Source organism: Bufo gargarizans, chromosome 2, assembly GCF_014858855.1.
Source record: "Bufo gargarizans isolate SCDJY-AF-19 chromosome 2, ASM1485885v1, whole genome shotgun sequence".
NCBI classification, from domain to species: Eukaryota; Metazoa; Chordata; class Amphibia; order Anura; family Bufonidae; genus Bufo; species Bufo gargarizans.
The window spans coordinates 524,158,811-524,185,046 of NC_058081.1; the positions used below are offsets into that span (position 1 = coordinate 524,158,811).

At 45.3% G+C, this 26,236-nt stretch overlaps 1 protein-coding gene across 17 annotated transcripts in view; it reads right to left on the reverse strand.

Moving 5' to 3' along the window:
• Nucleotides 1–26,236, reverse strand: part of PPFIBP1 (PPFIA binding protein 1) — a 116,246-nt gene that overhangs the window by 17,513 nt on the left and 72,497 nt on the right. For 6 of the 17 annotated variants that reach the window (XM_044281430.1, XM_044281428.1, XM_044281426.1 and 3 more), the window contains 10 exons: nucleotides 24,051–24,143; nucleotides 21,971–22,063; nucleotides 18,960–19,074; nucleotides 16,079–16,111; nucleotides 15,680–15,741; nucleotides 8,920–9,004; nucleotides 8,137–8,285; nucleotides 7,831–7,961; nucleotides 7,226–7,279; nucleotides 1,555–1,609 (listed from right to left, as the gene is read on the reverse strand). In XM_044281430.1, coding sequence (XP_044137365.1) covers nucleotides 1,555–1,609; nucleotides 7,226–7,279; nucleotides 7,831–7,961; nucleotides 8,137–8,285; nucleotides 8,920–9,004; nucleotides 15,680–15,741; nucleotides 16,079–16,111; nucleotides 18,960–19,074; nucleotides 21,971–22,063; nucleotides 24,051–24,143 — 870 coding nt within the window. The remainder of the gene's footprint in view (nucleotides 1–1,554; nucleotides 1,610–7,225; nucleotides 7,280–7,830; nucleotides 7,962–8,136; nucleotides 8,286–8,919; nucleotides 9,005–15,679; nucleotides 15,742–16,078; nucleotides 16,112–18,959; nucleotides 19,075–21,970; nucleotides 22,064–24,050; nucleotides 24,144–26,236) is intronic. The other 11 variants (XM_044281438.1, XM_044281432.1, XM_044281436.1 and 8 more) reach the window with 4 other exon arrangements.

The window sequence follows — 26,236 nt, forward strand, 5'->3', positions numbered from 1 at the left end:
CAGCTAAATAAGCAATTTGAGTGAACAACTGGTATGCCTGATTTGCACTGGATTTATCAGGTGTTTTTTTTTTTTTTTTTCAGATCATACAACACGGGGCAAAAACTGCAGGATTTGTGGTTTTAGTTTAAACATAAAAAGTGACATGGAAAAATAACAGTTTTTTTTTATGTTAAACATAAAAAAGTGATTTAAATAGCAGCTCATTTTCTGATGACACATTCCCTTTAAATCTGCCAAAACATTTCTGGAGTAAAATTAAGCGATAAAATACTGTCTACAGCTGCCCCCGATTTATCATCCACAATCAGTCACTGTGGTAGACCGACACTGTCCAAGTTTACACTGCCTCACTATTAGACAGTATTAGTAACTGTGACCCAATATGTGCAGATTAAACAATAAAGTGGTGAATGAGGGCTAAGGAACGCTTTAGTGGTTTTATGCAAGAAAAAAAAAGAAAAAGGAGAGAACACACAGATTAAGAGAAGGAGAAAAAAGTACACGCAGGAGAGAAAGCAGGTCAGGTGGTACAGAGGTAAAAGGTAGGAGGAGGGGGGGTATGCAGGGAAAAGTTGGGGCAGTACAAAAAGGAGAAGAGTGCACAAAAGAAAACTCTAGAAAGAAGGTGAAACGGGAGAGAAAGAGGAATGAGGAAAAGAGCAGGAAAGAGAGGGACAAGCATGTGATAGGAAGAAGGAAGAGAGAGGGAGGAGCAGGGAGAGAGACAGCAAGACAGATGAGACGGGGCAGGAGAGAGAGTGGTAGAAAGAATGTAAGAGAAGTAGGAGGAGAGAGCAAGGGACAGGGGTATAAAAGAGAGCGAGCAAGGGACAGGGGTATAAAAGAGAGCGAGCAAGGGACAGGGGTATAAAAGAGAGCGAGCAGGGACAGGGGTATAAAAGAGAGCGAGCAGGGGACAGGGGTATAAAAGAGAGCGAGCAGGGGACAGGGGTATAAAAGAGAGCGAGCAGGGGACAGGGGTATAAAAGAGAGCGAGCAGGGGACAGGGGTATAAAAGAGAGCGAGCAGGGGACAGGGGTATAAAAGAGAGCGAGCAGGGGACAGGGGTATAAAAGAGAGCGAGCAGGGGACAGGGGTATAAAAGAGAGCGAGCAGGGGACAGGGGTATAAAAGAGAGCGAGCAGGGGACAGGGGTATAAAAGAGCGAGCAGGGGACAGGGGTATAAAAGAGAGCGAGCAGGGGACAAGGGTCAGAGAGAGAGAGAGAGAGAGAGAGAGAGAGAAGGGGACAAAGGTCTGAAAAAGAGCAAGGCATGGCGGGGGAAGAGGGAGCAAGTGATGGAGAAGGGAGAGAAGTGATGGAAGAGATGCATGGGAGGGAGGGTGAGAGAAAGACAGAACATGGGGTGGGGAGTAAGAATATCTTGGCACATAATGACAGAGCACGCTCACTACCGCAGGGTATTTATAACTTTCAGGATCCCTGGGAAGCTGTAATTACTCTGGGAAGCACATCATTACACTCTTCCTGCTCACATGCAGCAGAGAAGCCTGTGCTCTGCTCTAAAGCACAGGAGAAGTGACACTCACCCTCTCTGGAGACTTCTTCAAGTTGTCCAAGCTGCTTGACTTCTTCACAGGAGACCTAAACCAAAGACAGTGCAGTGTTAAAATGTACAGAGCATTAAGGGACATGGCTACCAGGCTGACTGAACTCCACTGTATATTGCATCTATTTCCAGACTAGGTCAGTCAGCCCCAAGATCATATATCTACAGGGACAATAACATCTTGTCACGGAGGTTCCCGCGACAGGTGATCGGTAAATCTGGCAACACGTGGTTGATCTGGTTCTCCTTGTGGATCAATAGGAGTCTGTGTTGTTGCTGGTATTGGCCACACCCCTTGCCTCAGGTGTTGCTTATGTGGTCATTTAACTTTGCTTATTTATTGTTGCTTTTCCCACAATGCTGTGCGGTTTATAGCTTCAGTCTCAGTTGTGGATTGCTGGTGTGTTGATATCAGCGGAGTTCCTGGTGCTTCCATAGCCCCTTTGAAGTTAAGTCTTTCCTTTCCCTTTTGTATTTTGTTTGGGCTCTGTGTGTTGCATTTCCCTATTGTTTGTATTAGGCCTGAGGTAGACTCCTGTTCGTCCTTCCTTTTGGAGGAACAGGTAGTCTCGTCCCTGCCATTAGTACCAGGGTCCTATAGGGCTAGATAGGACTCTAGGTATTCCTGCATATGAACACACCTACCTCTGGGGTCTGTTCACACTGGTAGTCAGTCAGGATTCGGGACACTATAAACCGCCAAAACAGTCATTTTTTTGTTTGTGTGCAGCCATGGGATCCTATTGCTGTACTGGCCGGTCAGCTGCAGGGGCTGTCTTTGGAGGTAGCTGACCTCCGCACGATCGTCTCGCAGATGCAGAGACCACAGGCTGCTGGTCCCAGTGGCGGTTGTTACCAGGCCTGTCTTGAACCTAAAGTTGCCCTCCCGGACAGATTCCCTGGGGGACGTGATAATTTTAATTTGCTTAGGGAGGCGTGCAAACTGTATTTTAGGCTACGTCCACACTTATCTGGGAATGAGAAACAGCGAGTTGGTGTGGTTATTTCCTTGCTTAAGGGGGATGTGCAGTCATGGGCTTTTTCTTTGCTGACTGGATCGCAGTCTCTCCGGTCGGTAGATTAATCTTTTGAAGCTTTGAGTCTTATCTATGATGATCTGGATCAGACCTCGCTAGCCGAAACCAAGCTGCGCGGCCTTCGTCAGGGTGATCGTTCCGCTAAGATTTATTGCTCTGGGTTTAGGAGGTAGGCACCTCCGACATCTCCCTCTGCCGCGGATTCCTTTTTTCAGGCGATTAGCACACTCTTGCGCCAGGGGGTGATTGTTCCGGTTCCTGCACAAGACCGTTTGAGGGTTTTACTCCAATCTCTTTGCGATTCCCAAAAAAGAGTGGACGGTCCGTCCTATTCTGGACCTCAAGGCTCTCAACTGCTTCCTTCGCATCCGGAGTTTCCGGATGGAGTCCCTGAGATCGGTCATTGCGTCGATGGAATCGGGGGAGTAACTATCCTCGATAGACATCAAGGACGCTTATCTTCACGTGCCCATCTGCGTCAGTCATCAGAGATTTCTCCGGTTTGCAGGGAGTCCATTTCACTTCCAGTTTGTAGCCCTTCCGTTCAGCCGGGTTTTGGAAAATCTCTCCGGTCAAGGAGTATGGTCACTCGAGGACGTCTGGTTTGGGTTCAGTCCGACAACTCCACGGCGGTGGCGTACCTCAATCCCCAGGGCGGCACCCGGAGCCCGGCAGCCATGACGGAGACGGGTCTGATCCTCAGCTGGGACGGAGAACCATGTTCCAGCACGGTCGGCAGTTCACATTCCCGGTGTCGACAATAGGATCGCCAAATGTCTCAGTCGGGAGCGTCTCGATCCCGGAGAATGGGCTCTTCACCCGCAGGTCTTTCGAGCCATCTGCGAGCTGTGGGGTCAGCTGGACGTGGATCTCATGGCCTCCCGCTTCAACAACAAGGTTGAGGACTTTGTCGCGCGGTCCAGGGACCCCATGGCCTGGCGTGCCACGCGCTGGTGATTGCATGGAGTAGGTTCACATTTCCTTTCGTGTTCCCGCCTCTTCCTCTCATTTGCGTCTCCTCCTGTCATTCTCGTGGCCCCCTATGGGCCACGCCGGGTGTGGCACGAGTCTCTGGTCACCTTCCTCGCCGACGAAACCTGGCATCTTCCTCTTCGGGAGGACCTGCTGTCACAGGGGCCGATCTTCCACCCGAATTTAGGGTGGCTACATTTAACCGCATGGCAGTTGAAGCCGCCGTACTAAAGGCTCGGGGGTTCTCGGATACCATGGTCTAGACCATGATTCAGGCCAGGAAGCAGTCGCCTTCCCGGATCTACCCCTGGAAGTCCTAATTTAGTTGGTGCGAGCGGCATCAGCTGTCTCCCGTTCGGTTCTCTTTGTTGCGACTCTTGGCTTTCCTGCAGTCGGGCACGGACTTGGGGCTAGCTCTCAGCTCCCTCAAAGGACAAGTGTCGCCTCTCTCAATTCTTTTTTAGCGGAATTTAGCTTCGCTTTTGGCGGTTCAGACTTTTCTGCAGGGGGTGTCGCATGCTGCACCCCATTACTGTTGGGTGGATCCTTGGGAACTTAATCTAGTGCTCAACGCTCTCCAGTCCTCACTGTTTGAGCCTTTGCAGCAGGTGTCGCTTCGCTTCCTGTCTTACAAGGTGGCTTTTGGGTGGCAATCACTTATATCCGTAGGGTTTCGGAACTCGCGGCTCTGTCATGTCGGTCGCCTTTCCTGATCCTCCATCAGGATAAGGTAGTCCTTCGTCCGGTTAAGTCCTTCCTTCAAAGGTGGTGTCGGCATTCCATCTAAATGAGATTATTCTCCTCCTATTTTGTCCGTCTCATCCTCAGGAGCATTCGCGACATTCACTGGATTTGGTGTGGGCTGTTAGAGTCTATCTGTCCCAGACGACATCTTACCGGCAGACAGATTCCGTTTGTTGTTCCAGAAGGGCCAAGATGAGGTCTGGCAGCGTCGAAGACTTCCATTTGTTTGGCCATTGTGGAAGCGTACCGCCATAAGGGTCGGGCTCCACCCTTCCGGGTGACTGCTCATTTCACTCGAGCAATGGGGGCCTCGTGGGCGGTGCATCATGGGGCTTCGGCCCTTCTGGTATGCAAGGCGGCGACCTGGTTGCCTTTGCACACCTTTGCCAAGTTTTATAGGGTACCTATAATACCTTTGTGTCTGCTGACGCGTCTCTGGGCCGTAGAGTTTTGCAGACGGCGGTCCTCTGAGTGTCAGGAGGGTTTCTTGTTCCCACCCCGGGAACTGCTCTGTAACATCCCAAGGTCAAGACTGTGTCACCCAATGATACGGATGAGAAAACTAGATTTTTGAAATTACCGTAAAATCAGTATCTCTTCCGTTCATTGGGGGGACACAGCTCCCACCCATTCTCTTGTTTATGGGCTGTTTCTGGCCTGTGTGGTCCTGGGTTTGTAAATAGTGTGATTTTCTTTTTGTCTTCTTTCTCCTACTGCTTTTGCACTAACTGATTTAGCTTAGTCCCTGTAGGAAGGTGAAGGGGAGGAGTTCACACCTTTGTGTTTAGTGTCTGCCTCCTAGTAGCAACAGCTATACCCATGGTCAAGCCTGTGTCCCCCAATGAACGGAAGAGAAACAGATTTTACAGCAAGTACAAAAGTCTAGTTATTCTTGTATATAGGGGTCAGTATTATAGTACTTATATTCTTGCACATAGCAGGCAGAATTATAGTTATATTTTTGCACATAGATGCAGCATTATAGTAGTTATATTCTAGTACATAGGGAGCAGCATTATAGTAGTTATATTCTTGTACATACGAGGTAGTATTATAGTCATTTTTGTCTATAGAGGGCAGCATTATAGTACCTATATTCTTGTACATAGGGGACAGTATTACAGTAATTCGTTTTGTACAGAGGCGGCAGTATTATACTACATTTATACTTTTACATAAGGGATAGTAATATGGTAGCTATACTCTTCTGTACTAGGGCTGCACGATATATCGAAAACATTATCGAATCGCGATAATCGCCAAATGCCATATGGCGATTTGGCCAACCTGAAAACATAACTGGCTTTTTGTGTAAAATATTTTACTACTGTGTGAAACAAGCTCTCTCTGACTCCTATTGATAAAATAGCCAGCCTCTGTACTCACTATTACGATGAATGCACTGCAGCAAACGGCAGCGAGGTGGCCGGCGCGTGACTGACGTCACTTAGTGTTATAGTACTTATACTCTTGTACACATGGGGCTGTATTATAGTAGTTGTATTATTGCACATAGGGTGTAGTATTTTAGTAGTTATATTCTTGAACAGAAAGACAGTATCATAGAATATTCTCATACACAGAAGACAGTATTCTAGTCGTTCTATTCTTTTACATAGTGGGCAGTATTATAGAAAATATATGCTTGTACATAGGAGCAGTATTATAGTAGTTATATGCATGTACATAAGAGCAGTATTCTATTGGTTACATTGTATATTTTTGTAGAGAGGCGGAAGTATTATTAGTATCCATATTCTTGGATATAGATGGCATTTTATAGAAGTTTAATTTTTGTACATAGGAGGCAGTATTGTAGTAGTTATATTCTTGTACATAGGAGGCAGTATTATGGTAGGTATATTCTTGTACATAGGAGGCAGTATTATAGTAGTTATATTCTTGTACATAGAAGGCAATATTATAGTAGTTATTCTAAATTATTAAAAGATATAATCACTGTTAATCTTAAGTCCAAAAGTAATCAAAATGGTCTGTACCATCCGGCACATGGGGTGAAGCTGGCAACATGTGGGAGGACAGTCCATGAGGGAAATACTTATCCACACTCACTGGATCCTCATGATGTATCCTTATCACGGTCTCCAATATACATCAGTGTAGCCAGCTTCCCCTGTTGTACTTGAGCTTTTTGTCACCCTACATTTAGTCTAATTTGCTTCAGCCTATCTAGGCTTAGTTTTTTCCACACAAACCCCCTGAAAAACCCTGTTTTGGGGGAAACGCATTGGGGGTATTAGGGAAATGTTTATCTATTAGGGTGTATCAGGGTACTATAGGGTAGGAACGAGGACGGAGGGTCTCCACCATCAGGAGATACCTCCGGGCTTAAGAGTCTTTTTTGCCCACCCCACTATCCCTAATGTTTGTCTTCCTCATTTAACAACTATGTTGATATGGGAATGTATATATCGGACTAGAGTTGATATATATATATAGTCTAGGTCTTTTAAGTGACTTTAATAAAGATTGAGATTTTAAGGGTCCTTTCTTTATATTTTTTTTTATAGTAGTTATATCCTTGTACATCCTTATAGTCGTTGATCCAGGGAGTTATTCTGATTGCCTGATTGGAGTCGGGAAGGAATTTTTTATTCCCCTAAAGTGGGGAAAATTGGCTTCTACGTCACAGTTTTTTTTTTGCCTTCCTCTGGATCAACTTGCAGGATAACAGGCCGAACTGGATGGACAAATATCTTTTTTCGGCCTTATGTACTATGTTACATAGAAGGCAGTATTACCGGTATACCGGTTATATTTTTGTATATAGAGGACAGTATTATTGTAGTTATATTCTTGTACAGAGGCAATACTATGGCAGTTTTATTCTAGTATATAGGGAGCAGTATTATAGCAGTCCCAGTTCATTCAACTTACAATATTGTGTCTTCTGCTTTGACCTCTGTAGACAAGCTACCTGTCTTCTCTTCACTGCAAAACAAAAACATTATCTAATTTTACCTTTTTCAAATGAATGTCACAAATTACTTGGTGCAGAGGTTGTTCCCATTGCAGTAAATACAAAATTAACTTTATGGAGACAAAAACAGTCAAGGGTATTAATCTTCAACTTGTGGATCTCCAGCCAATGTAAAACCACAACACCCATAGACGACAAGGCCAGTCTCTCTGGACATGCTGGGAGTTACAGATCTGCAACATATGGAGAACGGTTGGTTAACCTTGGTCAAGTAGTTTAATAGGATGAGGATGAAAAGGGTTCTTGCCTAAATGGAGGGTCATTGCTTTGTGTCTGATGATTGATGCTAGTCATATCCAAACGGGGCAGGTAGAAGGATCGTTCTAGTGTACTGTAGCTCCCTTTGTAAGGAACTGTATATCTGCGTCAGCCAACAATGACGTGGTTACCTCCTCAATGAAATCTATGGGTGCCATTACCCTCCCAGTAATGCCTGTGGCCCCTCCAGCAACTTCACGTTCTCATCCTAGCCGATACAGATTGATCAGTGCAGAATATTTACCTTGTTTCCAGTGATGTGGTCTCTTCTTTTGCAGAAATGTTTGACACTTCACTCTGTTTCTGAGAAGTTGCCATGGAGGAGAATGAGGGGATAGTGACTTGAAGGATACTGGTGTGCATCTCCAGTGTGGACTAAAAAAAATATAAAAAAATATTTTAAAGCACATATGGGGGAAAAATGGAAAGCAAGTTTTGTTTTATTTTTGCTAAATCCACACACTCATTTACTGAAATACCCTGTGCTCCTGGGGCCCATTCTCCTCTGATCACTAACATCAGTAAACTGGAATTCGGAGACATGGATTACCTTTGAGGTTTCAGTGACCTCCTCTGGGCTGGGGGAGAGTGATAACGGCAGTGGGGAGGGAGATTTATCTGCATCACTTAACGCATTGTAATCAAACATGAGAGAATTTGACCCGGATATCACAGAGTCATCGCTTTCCACATCTTTACCTGAGGAGAAAGAGATATACGTAAATCAAATGAACTTTGTTCAGAAGAACATTTGCTTCTCTTGCTTACAAAGCGCCAACATATTCGGTAGCGCTTTACAGACAGACATTCTCATCACTTACTGTCCCCAGTGGGGCTCACAATTTAAATTTCCTAGCAGTATGACTTTGGAGTGTAGGAGGAAACTGAAGTAGATTTGTGCGGCTGATGGGTTTCACCAACAGGGATTTCTCAGAATGAAACAAACGGTTAGCTGTGACAAGTGTCAAGACCATTACTCCTGCAGCTTAAAGAAGTAAGCCTTCCCGCACTGTAACCCCACCCATGCTTTCCTTTTGGTCCAGCCCACGCTTTCCTTTTGGTGCAACCAATCCTTTCCCTGTAGTGCCACACTAGTTTTCACCTTGCCCACACATTCCCTTGGGTCCTGTAACAGCACCACAATTTCCCTCTAAAGAATGCACCAAAGCGATTGTAAAACCAAGCGGTAAAAATGTACGTTCCACCACCTTCCCTGAATCACAAGAATACATCAAGCATCACTCAACTTGCTGGATCTCCAAAGCGAACTATCATTACTGATCACCAGAGCTCCAAAAACAAAGGAATATTTACAAAGGAAGGAAATCCGCACCTTTCTTACCATGCGCCATAACCACCATATCCTGCACCTTCTTGTACCTGTTCAGCGACTGCCTCAACTCCTCGATCTTCCTGTCCTGTAAGCACAGAATACAGATAGGATTCAATGCGAATGGACACACAGTGGGTACGAACGTACAGTAGTAACTGAGAAGGTAGCTGGAACCAATTGTACCCCATATCTGAGTGTTACTTTGGTGAACTGTTTTTGCACTTGGTATAATTTCCCTTTAAGGGGGTTGGGTCTCATTAAACAGTTTCTACCAACCAGCACTTGGATTTGAATATCTTTGTAATTGCATGTAATTAAAAATGTTGTATAGCCATAGAGTTATTCAATAAAATTCATCTGTATAGCGCCACCTGCTGTTTGTTCGTTTCCCTACATTTTTTTGTCCATCTCACTAAGCTGGTCAAAGGTGCTCAGTTAAAATTTTTAACTGCCACCAGTCATTCATATGTTCCGTTAGAAGCTGCGGCAGTTACATGGAGAGAGCTGCAGCAGAAAGGACACGTCCAGGACTGGTTCTAGCTTTGTTAGACATAGATTGTTATACACTATATGATGTTTGATTTAAATTTTCTACACCAATCATGGCATAACCCCTTTAAGAGTGGCAGGTATTGCTTGACACCCCACGTCATCAGGAGTCTGGCTGCTTTAACTTATCAGCAGTTCTCCATCATCAGACCTTAAACAAAGAGACTGTGGTCTGGCCTGAATGTACTCGAAAATTATCAAGCGGTTCAGCAAACGACTTAATAGATCCTCAACACAGACATGATTTCGTCCTTCGAAACCTACTTCTCTACGTCTGATCTTAAAGGAGCAATAACCCTGAAAATCTGCCTGTTAGGAGCGCTTCATATCAGTGACAAATATGGATGTAAATGTCTCTTTGGGTTCCTGGCACTGGAGATACGTCATAGGACATACAGATTATGGGGGCAGGATAACTCCTGCCATAGAAGGACACCACTGCCTGTAACGGCGGATAACAGGGAAAACTGGATTTCCTTCATAACATAAGGAAAGACAGATAAGTGTGAACGCTGCACCTAAAGGTTGGCCACACATCTCAAACATTAAGCTGGCTGTACCATACAGAAATATTCATATATAGAGATGGCCTTGCAGCTCGCCGCGAACTTTGCGTTTTCGCGATTCGCCGAACATGCAAACATATGGCGATGTCCACCGGCGCCAAATTATTTTGCATTGCGCCGACCTTTAGCCCATGACACCTCCATCAGGTGGGACAGGACAGCCAATTGAGAGGTTTCAGCACATGGACACCCCCCCCACCCAATCAAAAGTGTCCGATCTGGCAGCCATTTTAAATTCAGTCGTTTGCCAGTGTAGGGAGAGGTTGCTTTGTGGAGCAGGGACAGGCTAGTAGGGACAACAAACGCTAGCTAATAGGGCCACAAAAGTCCTTTCTAACATAGAAAGTATATTATAGTGCATTTGTATTGTGCAGCAGTTTTGTGCGGTTCTGCTGCGATACCGCAGCTATATAGGTATAGAGGGACAAACGCTATTGGAACAACTAATTGCAACGGGTGTGATATACCCGTTTCCACAAAATACTGATTGAGGAGTGCAATATACCTGCTGCTACAAAATACTGATTAAGAGGTTTGATATACCTGCTTCCACAAAATACTGATTGAGGGCTGAGATATACCTGCTTCCACAAATTACTGATTAAGGGGTTTGATATACCTGCTTCCACAAAATACGAATGGAGGGCTGCAATATACCTGCTTCCGCAAATTTTTAAAATGACAGGCAGAGTTGGCCAAGTGGCTCACTCACCCTTCCGCTTCTGCACCCTCCTCATCCTCTGTATCTGCACCCTCCTCACCACCACCACCACTATAGCCCCTCCACTTGAGTCAGAGGAATTATTTCCCCATCCATTCCCAGACCTTACAGATACGCAGCCATTCTTGACATCGGATGAGGAGGTAGCAACAGCGGCCACTCAGCGGTCTGATGACAGTACCCAGATCAGCCAAAGGAGGGAGGTCCCCACTGTTGCTGCCTACTCAGAGGTCTCAAATTTTCATTGGTGGTGAAGGCGACGATGATGACGTCTCGATGGACGTTATGTGGGTGCCTACAAGAGAGGAGGGGGGTTCAGAGGGAGAGACGGAGCAGCAGAGAGGGATGAGAAGGAGAAGCAGGCAGAGCTTGCAGGGCACAGGAGGCAAAAAGCAGACTGCGAATGTATCTGGAGCAAGCCATCCACCATGCACGGTCACTTCTGGCGCTCCCAAGACGGCGGCACATGGCTCCGCAGTGTGGGCTTTTTTTAACGTGTCAGCTGCTGACAATAGTGTTTCCATCTGCAGCCTGTGCCGTCAACGCATAAGTCGCGGTAAGCCCAACACTCACCTAGGGACGACCGCCTTAAGGCACCTCGCTTCCCATCACTGAGCCCAGTGGGAGCAACGCCGTCAGAACCCACAAAGCCACACTCCCAGCGCTCCACGTCTTGCCTCTTCTCCTTCTCCTCCCATTTGTCCTCCACTTCACCTTCCACAGTGCCGTCATCTGGCAGAAGTCAGGCTCCTGTGGCCCAAATGTTTGAGCGTAATAAGTTGATGACGCTGGATAACCCTCTTGCCCAACGGCTGACCGCTGGCTTGTCGGGACTGCTAGCCCGCTAACTACTGCCATATAAACTGGTGAACTCGGAGGCCTTTAGAAAATTTGTGACCATTGGCAAACTGCAATAGAAGGTCCCAGGAAAAAAATATTTCTCCCAGAAAGGGCATCCCACAGCTATATGGCCAAGTTCAGCGGCAAGTGAATATCTCTGGCACACAGTGTCGGTGCCAAGATACATCTAAAAACAGACCCGTGGTCTAGCAAACACGGGCAGGGAAGGTACATAACTTTTACTGCCCACTGGGTGAACCTTCTGACGGCCGTCAAGCATGTAACCCATGGCTCCCGTGTGGATTTGGTGTTAATGCCAAGGATTGCATGCAGGCCTGCCTCTTCTCCTCCTCCTACTCATCCGCTGACTCCTCCTTTTTCACTGCGCCCCCCCAAGCTCCCCCAGAACCTATTCTACGTCCTAGGTGAGACGTTGCCATGCTGTGCTGCTGCTGTTGTGCCTGGAAGTCAAGAGCCACACCGGTCCTGCACTGCTTTCAGGTCTGCGGTCACAGGCCGATCAGTGGCTAACACCGCTCAATTTGACAGTTGGTAAAGTGGTGTGCAACACCGTTGTTGCACACCACGCCAATCTGCTGAGCGCGCTGAAACAGGGCAAAATGACACATGATAACAGAAAGATGTAGACTCCAGCACTCACTTTTGTTGAAGTGTCTTTTTATCCAGCTTTATTTGGCAAGTATTCAGACATATATATAGGACACAATTTCTCTCTGGTGTATTGGCTGTTAAAATGACACATGTCCTGAACTTGGTCATGCAGCGATTTGTTGACAAATACCCCTAGGTCCAGGACGTCTTGCGGCAGGCCAGGAAAATCTCTGGCAATTTTAGAAGATCTTACACGGCCATGGCTCGCCTTGCTGACTTTCAGCGGCGACACCACTTGCCCGTCAGACGTCTGATTTGTGACTGCCCGACTTGCTGGAACTCCACTTGTATATGCTTGATAGGCTGCTCCAGCAGCAACGTGCCATTAACGACTACCTGTACGAACTCTGCAGCAGGACAGGTTCTGGGGAGCTTGGTTTCTTTTCCCTGCGCTAGTGGCTGCTCATGCGCGACGCATGCAGACTTTTGTGGCCATTTGTCAGAGGAGGCGCAAGGGAGCAAGAACAGCAGGCTTTGAGGGGGACTCCTGGTGTTGTCCGTGGCTGGGGGGGGGAGGAGACAGAGGACGACATTCTCCTGGGCAACGAGCAGGAGCAAGGACGCTCCACCGCTTCCAATTTAGTGCAAATGGGGCCTTCATGCTCCAGTGTTTGAAGAGGGACCCCTGTAAAAAAGCATTAAGGGCAAGGACCAGTACTGGGTGGCAACGTACTTAGACCCCCGGTACAAACACAAAATGGCAGACATGTTATTAGCATCACAGAGGGATGGCAAAATGCAGCATTTTCAGGCCTTGATGTGAAAGATGCTGCATTCTGCTGTTGCGGGTGCTGGCAGAGGAATTTCCACCCACAGCGAAACAGGTGCGGGTACCAATCCTACCGCGCATGCAAGAAGGGGGCAGTTTGAAGATGTGTTGGGTCACTTCAGATAGGAGATCATTCTTGCAGCCAACCCATCGACAGCCGCCCTCCGGATCCAGCCTCAGGGTCCGACTACATTGTGTTAACGGCCGATGTGGATGCTCTGAGAAGCGAGGAACCCCTGGACTACTGGGTGTGCAGGCTTGACCTGTGGCCAGAGCTGGCACAATTTGCCATGGAACTCTTGGCTTGCCCCTCGTCAAGTGTCCTGTCCGAAAGGACGTTCAGCGCAGCAGGGGGGGAATCGTGACCGATAAGCGCACTCGCCTAGGTCATGACGTGTGGACTGCCTTACATTTCTAAAAATAAATGAGGCACGGATCTCGGAGGAATTCAAGACCTGTGACGACCACGTATATTTAAATTTCCTAATGGCAGCCCACACATATCCGCCACCACACAGAACAAAGAATGATGCTTGTCTTATGTATATACAGTGCCATAAAAGGGCTTTTCTGTCAAGTGAATGCCTAATTTTTAGGGGCTTCTACTCCAGTGGCCTACAGTAAAACATTTTGCCAGTGACCGCCTAATGTACCTCCAGCCACATAATCACAAGTTCTTTTCTGTCAGATGAATGCCTAATTTTTGGGGCCTGTACTCCAGTGGCCTACAGTAAAATTTGTATCCAGTGATAATGTACCTCTAGGCAAATAATCACGATGTCACGTGCCGGAGGTCCCGGGGGTACCTACAGGTACTCGCGCATTGCGAGATTACGCTGCTCTATCTTTATGATGTCAGGGAGCAAGGAGGAGATTCGAAGGATGCGGGGCGGTGCTGGGCTCCTTCCCAGTGGGCGGTGCTGGGCTCCTTCCCAGTGGGCGGTGCTGGGCTCCTTCCCAGTGGGCGGTGCTGGGCTCCTTCCCAGTGGGCGGTGCTGGGCTCCTTCCCAGTGGGCGGTACTGGGCTCAGAGTCAGAGAACGCTGGACTCCTCTCTGAAGCATAGAGGAGACAGGACTCATCTAAGGTTCATTTACATATCTATAAAATCGTTTTTTTGACACAATAAAAGCACAGAGAGCTATGGGGACTGGATATTGCGGATGTGCTAGCGGCCATCTAGCAACCCATGTCCTCAGCTCTATACCCAAAATCCAGGTGACAGGTTCACTTTAAGCCTACTTGTTAGTGATGATCTGACAGTGTAATACTGCTGCCGATTGCTGATGAACAAGCATCAGGTAACTGGAATCTTTTAGCAGGTTTAAAAATAATTTCAGTGCTGTGCAATCACCACTGCTGCTGGCAAACAGTGACTGGGGGACGAGCAATGGCATTAGCGATCATGTGTCCCCATACCGAGGAGGAGATTGCTCCATCCATGTAATAGCAGCAGTCTCCTTTGCTAACGAGTAGGCAATTGCCAGGAAGGAACGCTTTCCCCTCACGACAATCGCCTGTGTGATCTGCAGGTCTAATACAGGCATGTAAAACAAAAAGTTTTTTGCAAAGTTTAAATTTATTTTTACACTATTTAGACATTAAAAAAACCTATGGGGCATCGTTGTAATCGTACTGACCCAGAGAATGAAGGGCATGGGTCAGTTTTGCCGCAAATGAAAAGTCGTAAAACGTTGGAGAAATAGCTTTTTTTTCCCAATTCAACCCCATTTGGAATTTATTTTACCGCTTCCCACTACATTGTATGCAATAATTATTGGTGGCATTATAAATTACAAGTTGTCCCGCAAAATAAGCCCTTATACAGCTATGTGAACAAAAATATAAAAAAAAGTTATGGCTCAAGAAGGATAGGGAAGAAAAATGAAAACGCAAATACGAAAAAAAACTAAAACTAAAACTCTGGTAGTAAAAGGGTTAAAAATCAGAATTTCCAAATGAACGGGTGTTTGCTCATCCATTGGGCAATCGTAGGCAGTATTAAGCCTCATTCGCACGTCAGTGTTCCATGGACAGCACACGTCCCCATTCATTTTAATGTGTGTATTCACACATCAGTGTGCACGTGGGTCTGCGTTTTTAGCACGGATCCATCACGTCCATTATTACTCTATGGGTCCGTAAAAGCCACGGATGCCATCCGTGTTTCAAGGATCATTAGGAAGAGATTCTTTGAAAATTATTTTTCAGCTGTTCAGTGTCGGTGAAACACGGATGGCTCATGGACAGCAAAAAACAGACACAACACGGATCCATCACGGACAGCTCCAAGGAGGCATCACTGACCACCTTCTCACGGATCTGAACACGGACGTGTGAATCAGACTTTACACTGCAAGATGATTGCTAACAATCCATTATGAGAACGCTAGTTAGCGATTATTGGCTGAAGTATCGGCCAGTGTAATAGAGCCTTCATAGCAGAGACCCTAAAATGTGTTGAGAGTGCAGGTAGCAGCAAGGTGCAATAAAGATGCAAATTTTATGCAGCTCTGGATGTGTTTGGAGTATAACACTGGTCATGGATACCTAACGTTTATAGCAGCCGCCAGAAGGCTTCCCGATGTACTACTACAATACAGAAGGCTGTCACACTGGAGTATGGTCACTGTTGATGTCCTACCTTCTCCTCGTTGGCAGCCATTAGTGACTCCACAGCCTTCTTCATTTTCTGCACTTCTGTGTCTAAAAAAAACAACAACATACATGTTAGGGAGCCGGACAACACGACATAACACGGTGCATCATTCCCTACCTAGTGAAAACCAGTAGAGCCGGAATTAACACCCAGCTTTGCCTTTCTCATACACTTCACAGGAGAGAGATTGTGCGGCTAATGTGTTTCTCAGAATGATACATTGAAACAAACCATCAGCTGTGAGAAGTGCGAGATCTGCTGTCAGCCACTTTTGTTATGCTCCTTTGATCTGTGCTAAACGACTAAGGCAAGCGAGCGCGGACACAGGCAGAAAGCCAGCCACAAGCGGCAGAGTGCAAAAATCACACTGCGAGAGCATCTTACTTTTCTCCTTCAGGGTCTTTTTGAGAGATTCATCTGTGCAGATAAGGATAAAGTTATGTGTGCACTAACAACTTCTCTTCAGCTCAGGGTAATTAAAAGTGACTACAGAAGATTAGACAAAAAATGATTGTTTTCGTCCACAAACACTGCCACACCTGTCCACAGGTTGTGTGTGGTATTACAGCAGAACTCCAGTCACTTCTATAGAGCTGAGCTGCAGTACCAGACATGACCCACAAGAAGGCGTGACGCTGTTTATGGAAGAAAGCAGACGCATTTTCTGCTCCTCTACAACCCACTTGCTCCATAAGTCAAGAGTTATTCAGCTGTTCTCTTCTGTCAGGTTGTTAAAGGGAACCTGTCACCATGAAAATATGAGGAGAATGTTATAGAGCAGGAGGGGCCGAGCAGATTGATATATAGTTTTAAGCAAATATTTTCTGTAAAACTTGTAATTGATATATTCAAATCTATATTCTATTTTTGAGCTCAGCAGCCAAGTGGGAGGTCTTGTCAGTGATTGACAGCTCTCTCTGTATACACAATTATTCAGGACTCCTGAGCTCAGGAAGAGCAGAGACATAAATGTGTACATTACAAGTTTTACCAAATTATTTCCCACAAAACTACACATCAATCTGCTCAGCTCCTTCTGCTCTATAACATGCTGCCTGCATTACAATGAGACAGGTTCCTTTTAAAGATGTATTTATCCGTTTCTAAAAGAAAAAGTGCCACCTATATTTTTTCTGCCAGTTTAATCTGTTCTTATTTTCTGATTGTGTATTTTTTATTCTGTTTCATGAACATAATTATGGAGGTGGCCATCCTGTCTGAGCTGTTATTAACAGCATTTAGAGATATGCACCATGGGTATCACTGACTTCTGTGACAGATTTCTAGGCATGCTCTGTGACCCGTGGACAGGTCAGGAGGGAGTAGATGAGCTGTGATCTCACCTATTGAGAATGGTGGACTTGTGTTATCTATATACAAGCGATATATGTCACTGTAATCCTGCCTGCGAACATAATGTGAGGACTGCCGAAAAGTCATAGGTACAGACCAACAAGTGGCACCTATTACTAGGCTTAATGACCAGTGCATAAACTGTAGGATTTTAATATTTTACAGAAAATGGTGACATGAGAAATTAAATATACTGCCACCACCACATATTATTTTAAAACATGTTTAAAATACAAATTTGATAAACAATAAGTAATTGTATGATGATACATTCCCTTTAAGGCCCATTTACACATGCTGACTGAGAAGGCTATTATCGGGAATGGCTCATTTGTTCCCAATAATTACTTGCTTGTCAGAGGAGATGAGAGCTGCAATTACATGCAGAATTCACCTATGGGGCTACTGTGATCACCTTCATCGTTTCTCGGCAGCAGATGGCAGTTTACACAGCATGATCTGCTCCCCAGGAACAATTAAGATGACACCTTTACATGGGTCAATTATCACGAACAAGTGTTCCCAAAAATCATGTGTAAAGGCACCTTCAGTTCTATCTAACAGTTAAAAAAAAAAAAAGGGCAATATCTTTAACCCTTAATCATTTAGACACATACTGTGCCGTTGATTATTTGTTTTCGGACAAAAATCTGCCCATGTAGAAGGAACTTTAGTCTCTCTTATTAAAGTGGAAATCAGTCATATATTTGGAGAAGACCCGGCATTGGATTTTTGGTTATAAAAATAAATAAATAAGTTTTAGGTACCAGGTTTCGAATTCTCCAAAGAAAACTCCCTACTATCAGCATAATTCATGAACACACTTCACTGCGCTATATGACATCAGTGAAAAGAAAGCACAGAAAAATCTGCCAGTAGCCACACATCAAAACAGCCCATTGTCCTCTAACACAGACTTACAGACTGCACTGAGATACCTGGAACCTTTCCAGTAATAACAAACGTGTCTGCACTCACAGGTCAGCAAACAGCACAGCGTTTATACACTGTGTGCATGCCAGTATTTACTATAATACTGCCCCTACATACAATACACCTACTATAATTCTGCCCCTATGCACAAATATATAACTACTATGAAACTGCCTACTAAATATATAGAATAATACTGCCCCCTATGCAAAAGATTAAAACTACTATAATGCTGCCCCCTATGTACACGAATATAACTACTATACTACTGCTACTAAAATACTGCCCCCTATGTACAAGAATATAACTACTATAATACTGTCTCCTATGTACAAGAATATAACTGCTATAATACTGCCCCTATGTACAATATAAACTACTATAATACTGCCCCTATGTACAAGACTATAGCTACTATAAATACTACTCCCATGCACACTAATATACCTACTATAATTCTACCCTCCATGTAGAATATAACTACTATAATACTACTTCTATGTATAAGAATATAACTACTATAATATTGCCCTTCATATACAAGGATATAACTACTACAATACTGCCCCCTGTGTATAAGAATATAACTACTATAATACTGCTCCTATATTCAAGAATATAACTACTATAATACTGCCTCCTATGTACAAGAATATAATTACTATAATACTGCCTTCTATGTACAAGAATATAACTACTATAATACTGTTCCCTACATACATGAATATGAGCATCACTGATATCACTGAGCTAATGGCACCCATGTGAGTCTCTAGGTCACCAGTCCACCAGCACCTAACAATGTGTACAGTGGAACCTTTACATTACTCTAGTAATTATACTTTAATAAACACTTGGGTCTTCTCTGCATGATGCCCTCATACCTTTTTATTTTTTGGTTTGGCCTGTATGGAAATTGAATTTTTTTGGACTTTGCAAATGTAGCCTCTTTCACAATCTATAGTCCTGTGAGCCTTACCCCTGTCAGTGGTCCCTTTACTTTCTGTCAGCAGGGGAAAGTCAACGTTCTCTTGCAGTTTCCTAATGTCCACTTCTTTCTGCTCCAATTCGTCCTTTAACATGTCGAGTTCATCCTGGAATTGGAGAGTCACAAGATCATTTCTGACCCCACAGTAAATATTGGCATGAAATGTTGATGAATTTTTCCTTAATGTGAGTTTGAGGTTTTCTTCTCTGTTCCCATTCAAAGGGAAAATGTAAAAAATGAAGTTTGTTTCCTGTTCCCAGGGAGCAATGCATTGTGGGAGTTCTGTGATCGCTACAGCGCAGGTGTTAAGTCACATGTCTGACAAAGGGGTGGGGCTAAACTGTTGTCTGCTCCCAAGCAGAATTGTAAAGCCAGCTCTGGGTATGAAGGGAGGAACGGACATGAGACAACCCCTTGAACTGCCAATAAAAACATAAAGATCAAATTCTACCTATCACAAACATCTGACATGTCATTAGTGGGGAGCCGGGTCTGGAGACCCCCACTGGTCGCTTAAAGGGCTTCTGTCAGCCCACTAAACCGTTTTTTTTTTTTTGGTTAATAATAATCCCTACACTGCGAGCTCCCTATACATAAGCTAAATATTCTTTTTTGTTTAGTAGATTTTGTTAAAAAGCAATTTTTATAATATGTAAATTACCTTGCTACCAGCAAGTAGGGCGGCTACTTGCTGGTAGCAGCCGCATCCTCCTCTCATAATGACGCCCCCTCCGCTGTGTGAGTGACAGGGCCAGGGAACGGGATCGTTCTCTGCTGGCCCTGTTTGAATTCATAATATCGTGCCTGCGCCGTACCTGTCTTTAATCGGCGCAGGCGCACTGAGAGGCGGCCGCTCCATCCTCAATGCACCTGCGCCGATGACGTCACATCTACACCTGGCGCAGGCGCATTGAGGATAGAGCGGCCGAGAGAGCGGCCGCCTCTCAGTGCGCCTGCGCCGATTAAAGACAGGTACGGCGCAGGCGCGATATTTTGAATTCAAACAGGGCCAGCAGAGAACGATCCCGTTCCCTGGCCCTGTCAATCACACAGCGGAGGGGGCGTCATAAGAGGAGGATGCGGCTGCTACCAGCAAGTAGCCGCCCTACTTGCTGGTAGCAAGGTAATTTACATATTATAAAAATAGCTTTTTAACAAAATCTACTGAACAAAAATGAATATTTAGCTTATGTATAGGGAGCTCGCAGTGTAGGGATTATTATTAACCCAAAAAAAAAACGGTTTAGTGGGCTGACAGAAGCCCTTTAAATGAAGGGGCAGAATTACTCTTCTGTGCATGGTGACCCTACCCACTGTTCAGCTCTTCTTGGCTCTCCTCAGAGTGGAGCAACCGGCGTATGAATTCATAGAAAGCCTACAGACTATATGAATCTGTACACCATTTTGGCGGGGGTCCCAGAAACTGGTCCCTCACCGGTCAAAACTTCTGGTATGTCAGCAATTTGTGAAAATAATAGATATTTTCTCAGACTCTTAAGGGGGTTGTGTAGAATCAGGATATTGATGACCTATCCTTAGAATAGGTCATGTTCAGTGTTTACTGTATCTGCACATCATCTGGATCAGGGATCAGTGACCTGTGGTGAAACTACCACTCCCAGCATGCACACTTACTTGACTGTTGCCAGAATTCCCATAGAAGTGAATGGGGCATGCTGGGCGTTGAAGTTTCTCCATAGCTGGAGTGCCGGAGGTTGCCAATGAATTATAGCGGTGGTGCAGGGTAATTGGAATGCTAAAGGGAAGACAGCGTGCAGGCAACCATTAAAAAGGACACACCACCCCATCAAACCGCTGATTAGTGAGGGTGCTGGGAGTCAGACTCATCCTGAGGATACATCATCAACATCATAAAACTGGAATACCCCTTTAAGTGTGTCATGTGGCCCCCTCAGTTATACCAAATAACTGAAATGGGAGGGGCACATGGGTCACATTCATGTGATTGGCACTTTGAGATGGAAGTGTAGATTTGTGCCCTCTAATCGGGCAATTACCATTCCCTGCATTGCCACCTGCTGAATAAAAAAATATAAAAAATAACCAGAATTTTTTCGCAGAATGTTTTTGCAAACTATGCCACATGCATCATTGCACATAAACCGACACACATAAGCTTCACACACGGCAAGGTACCACAAACGCCAACTAGTGGGGGCCATGCAGAACTGACAATCCCAAGAGTCCCTGCCCCTGTCTATTAGCCGCCAGGCATAAGAAGAAGTTGGCTACTTCCACCTTTACGCACTGATGTCATCCATGAAATGCATCACCCAGCATGCTTTGTAATTGTAACCTATATAGGCCATATATCAGGATGACGGCTCTGCTCTCTCGCATACATCCCTATTCAACATTTGTTTGCCCATATCCCACCGTGTTCCATGCCGCAGAGGCCGAGATTCAATCAAGCATGTCTCTGCTCTGATCATGAGGGAGGACACAGGAAGCTTTGTGTCTCAGAAACCAGCTGTTACGAAACGAACAATGGGCACACTTCTATTTAGAAAAGGTGTGCAATGTACCAATTTCCTAGTAAAATGCTCTGTTCTGCTCCCAGCTTCAGTGTGCTTAAAGGGGGACTTCATTCCAATACAGGTGATGACATCAGTGCAGGTCAGTGAGCTGGGACCAGCAGCTAGGCTGCATTTTCCCCTTCAAACCACAACATGTATTTAAAGGGATACATTTAGTTCACACCAAATAAGCATGCCAAGAACACTGGTATGATGATGTCTCACAGCAAAGATGGGCGGCAAAGTAATGTCAAACCTTACTACAAAACAAACATTTTCTCTAGCATGTCCCAGGCAGGTAAGGAGCATTTAAAACAAGCAGGGAAAATGGGTAGCGCCACCTGATGGTGGTCTAGCTGCACTTTAACTGCCGAGGGGCACAACAAGCAGTCATGTCTAGAGGAGCACAAGGCAAGGCCACAAAACAAGGGGACAGAAAACGCGTTTCAAACAACGCTACTGCACCTTTAACGTTTCACATTTGTGTTCCACTCGTTGCTTTTCATACTGCATCTGACCCACTTTGATTTTCATACTAGAAAGCTTGGCCATTAAAGACTGATAACAAAGAAAGCAAAGAGAAGCTGGGCAGAGACCGACAGTGAAGAGCCTGGTACTAGAATCATACTGCCACTAACTATAGCAGCCAGGCTACTAATTCTAAGTGAACGGATAGGCTGCATTCTCAGTGATGTCACCGCTGCTGTATAGTAAATGGATAGGCTGCATTCTCAGTGATGTCACTGCTGCTGTATAGTAAATGGATAGGCTGCATTCTCAGTGATGTCACTGCTGCTGTATAGTAAATGGGATAGGCTGTATTCCCAGTGATGTCACTGCTGCTGTATAGTAAATGGAAAGGCTGCATTCCCAGTAATGTCACTGCTGCTGTATAGTAAATGGATAGGCTGCATTCCCAGTGATGTCACTGCTGCTGTATAGTAAATGGATAGGCTGCATTCCCAGTGATGTTACTGCTGTTGTATAGTAAATGGATAGGCTGCATTCCCAGTGATGTCACTGCTGCTGTATAGTAAATGGATAGGCTGCATTCCCAGTGATGTCACTGCTGCTGTATAGTAAATGGATAGGCTGCATTCCCAGTAATGTCACTGCTGATGTATAGTAAATGGATAGGCTGCATTCCCAGTGATGTCACCGCTGCTGTATAGTAAATGGATAGGCTGCATTATCAGTGATGTCACCGCTGCTGTATAGTAAATGGGATAGGCTGCATTCTCAGTGATGTCACCTGCTGCTGTATAGTAAATGGATAGGCTGCATTCCCAGTGATGTCACTGCTGCTGTATAGTAAATGGATAGGCTGCATTCCCAGTGATGTCACTGCTGCTGTATAGTAAATGTAAAGGCTGCATTATCAGTGAGGTCACTGCTGCTGTATAGTAAATGGGATAGGCTGCATTCTCAGTGATGTCACTGCTGCTGTATAGTAAATGGATAGGCTGCATTATCAGTGATGTCACCGCTGCTGTATAGTAAATGGGATAGGCTGCATTCTCAGTGATGTCACTGCTGCTGTATAGTCAATGGGATAGGCTGCATTCCCAGTGATGTCACTGCTGCTGTATAGTAAATGGATAGGCTGCATTCTCAGTGATGTCACTGCTGCTGTATAGTCAATGGGATAGGCTGCATTCCCAGTGATGTCACTGCTGCTGTATAGTAAATGGGATAGGCTGCATTATTAGTGATGTCACTGCTGCTGTATAGTAAATGGATAGGCTGCATTCTCAGTGATGTCACTGCTGCTGTATAGTAAATGGAAAGGCTGCATTCTCAGTGATGTCACCGCTGCTGTATAGTAAATGGATAGGTTGATGTCACCACTGATCTCCAGTGAATGGATAGGCTGCTTTCTCAGTGATGTGACCCCTGATCTGTAGTAAATGGATAGGCTGTATTCCCAGTGATGTCACTGCTGCTGTATAGCAAATGGATAGGCTGCATTCCCAGTGATGTCCCTGCTGCTGTATAGTAAATGGATAGGCTGCATTCCCAGTAATGTCACTGCTGCTGTATAGTAAATGGATAGGCTGCATTCCCAGTGATGTCACTGCTGCTGTATAGTAAATGGATAGGCTGCATTCCCAGTGATGTCACTGCTGCTGTATAGTAAATGGATAGGCTGCATTCCCAGTGATGTCCCTGCTGCTGTATAGTAAATGGATAGGCTGCATTATCAGTGATGTCCCTGCTGCTGTATAGTAAATGGATAGGCTGCATTATCAGTGATGTGAACCCCCATTCAATAGTGAATAGATAGACTGCATTCTCAGTGATGCCATCAATTCTGTATAGTAAATGGATAGGCTGTATTGTCAGTGATGTGATCCCTGGTCTTTAGAGGATGGTTAGGCTGCATTCTCAGTGAAGTCACTGTGGTCTAGTGACTGGATAGGCTGCATTCTCAGTGATGTGACTGCTTTGCAAAGTAAGCCTTACCTGCACTATCTATGCCCACAAGATGGCTGCCTCCAATCTACCCTAAATGCAGAGTGTAAAGCAGAGCACTGCGTTTCTCTACCTTGGTGGACCTCAATTTCTTTTCATATAGTGCGCGCTCATTCTCCATTTCCACCACCCGTAGTCGCAGTTCATTCATCTCTTGCACCAAACCCTGAAGAAAGAGGGAAAAGTCAGCATGTCAGTAACTGTGTACACCCATCATATGCCAGGTGGGCACCCCCATCAGTTCTAGGACTGCAAAGTGTCACCATGCACGAAATACCAAGCAAATTCACAACAAAGTCCCAGCCCTTCTTCTGTGTGACAATCAATTACGCTCGTCACCCAGCTTTCCCAGACTCCTGAAGGGACTTGAGCCCAGTAATGCAACAATCTGAGTGAAGGAAGGTATTCAATTCTCCATTCAGGGATGGGGGAAGCAGAGTTACTACTCCTTTCTAAGCACAAATAGATTATATATAAATAAAAATAAGAGGAATTGGGGAGAAATTGTAGCCACCCCTCACTCCTGCTATCATGTTCTTTTAAGCAAGCAGAGAGGCGGACGTAAAGAGTTAATGAAGCGGCAGACGTGCACTTTGTATGTAGCTATTTCTGAGCACACAGCATCATGGAGCTGACGATTATTGGGAAGGAAGCGGTTGTCTAGGGTGATCTGTGGCACCATTACACGGGCTGACTATCTGCAAGGAGTGTTCCTACGAATGCTTGTTCCGGATAATCGGATTGTGTAAACCCGCTATCGCCTTGTCATGCTGCAGCACACATGAGGCGGGGTGAAGCAGATTACAAATGGGGTGAAGGCCTTGTTCCCTTCATTGTCTATAGGGCAGAGTGTTACCTGAATGATTGCCTGCTTATTGAGGGCAGGGGCATGTGCATTGGACGTGGCTTTCTCCATTGGGAAAGCAACCATTAAAGGGGGGCTGTAGTTTTATGTAAATGATGGAAGGTTGTCCAACTTTCTAATAACACTGCTAACCATCAGTGAAAGGGAACATTTTTGCTTCCATCCAGAGACTGAAGAATCCCATCATAACCCAATACATAGGACAGGGGATAACTATTAGATTGGTGGCGGTCCTACAGCTGGGACCCCCACCGATCATAAGAAAAAGGGCCCATACCCTCTGGAGCTACTGGTCAGAAAAGGAAAGAGCAGGCAGTCGGAAAAGGGCACTGCCGCTCCATTCATTTCTATGGGAACGCTGGAGATGGAAGAGTACAGCGTTCCGTTATTTTTGGCGCTGCCTCAGAAATGGAGCGGCGGCGTGCATTTCCAATTAGACACTTCGTCCATTGTAGGGGGGCTCCACGGGGTACAGGACCCTGATTCCGCCTTTCATTTTCCAAAGAAGCTGTCAAAAAGGTAGAATCTGATTGGTAGAAGAAAAGGTAGAATCTGATTGGTAGAAGAAAAAGTAGAATCTGATTGGTAAAGAAAAGGTAGAATCTGATTGGTAGAAGAAAAGGTAGAATCTGATTGGTAAAAGAAAAGGTAGAATCTGATTGGTAAAAGAAAAGGTAGAATCTGATTGGTAGAAGAAAAGGTAGAATCTGATTGGTTGCTATGGGCAACTAAGCCAGTTCTACTTTACACCAGTTTGATAAATGACCCCATAGGTCTATTAGAAAGGTGCAGAACTTTATATACAACAATGATTAATGTGTTGAGAGAAACTTTCGATATGTCATAATGATATATATATCTAAAGTTTTGACTGGCGGGGGGTCCGAGTGCTGAGACCTCTAACCATCTAACCAAGAACAAGGAAAAAGAGGTGCCCACACATGATGCTCATTGCGTGGGTTTCCTCTGGTTTCCTCCCACACTCCAAAGACATACTGAAAGGGACGCTAGACTGTGAGCCCCATTGGGGACAGTTGGGTGCTAATGTCTGTACAGCACTGCAGAATATAGTAGCGCTATATAAGTAAATATACTTTGTACTGAGCCCATTTCCAGAACTGAGCAGAGCGAGCACTCTATGAGAACGCTTCTTTCCCCACATTCTAGTGATCGGTGGGGGTCTCAGCCCTCGGCGCGCCCCCCCCTCCTTCCCCCCAAAACTGTTGATATACGTCACTATGACAAATCAAGTTTTTTTTTTAAGACTACAGTGACATCCTAGGCTTTACTTATGTAAGAGTGGATGACCCCTTTAAAAAAAGGGTACAATGGGGGTACTCTGCACCTAACTCCATGGCCACTGTTCAGCCTTTGACATGTATCTAGGAACCATG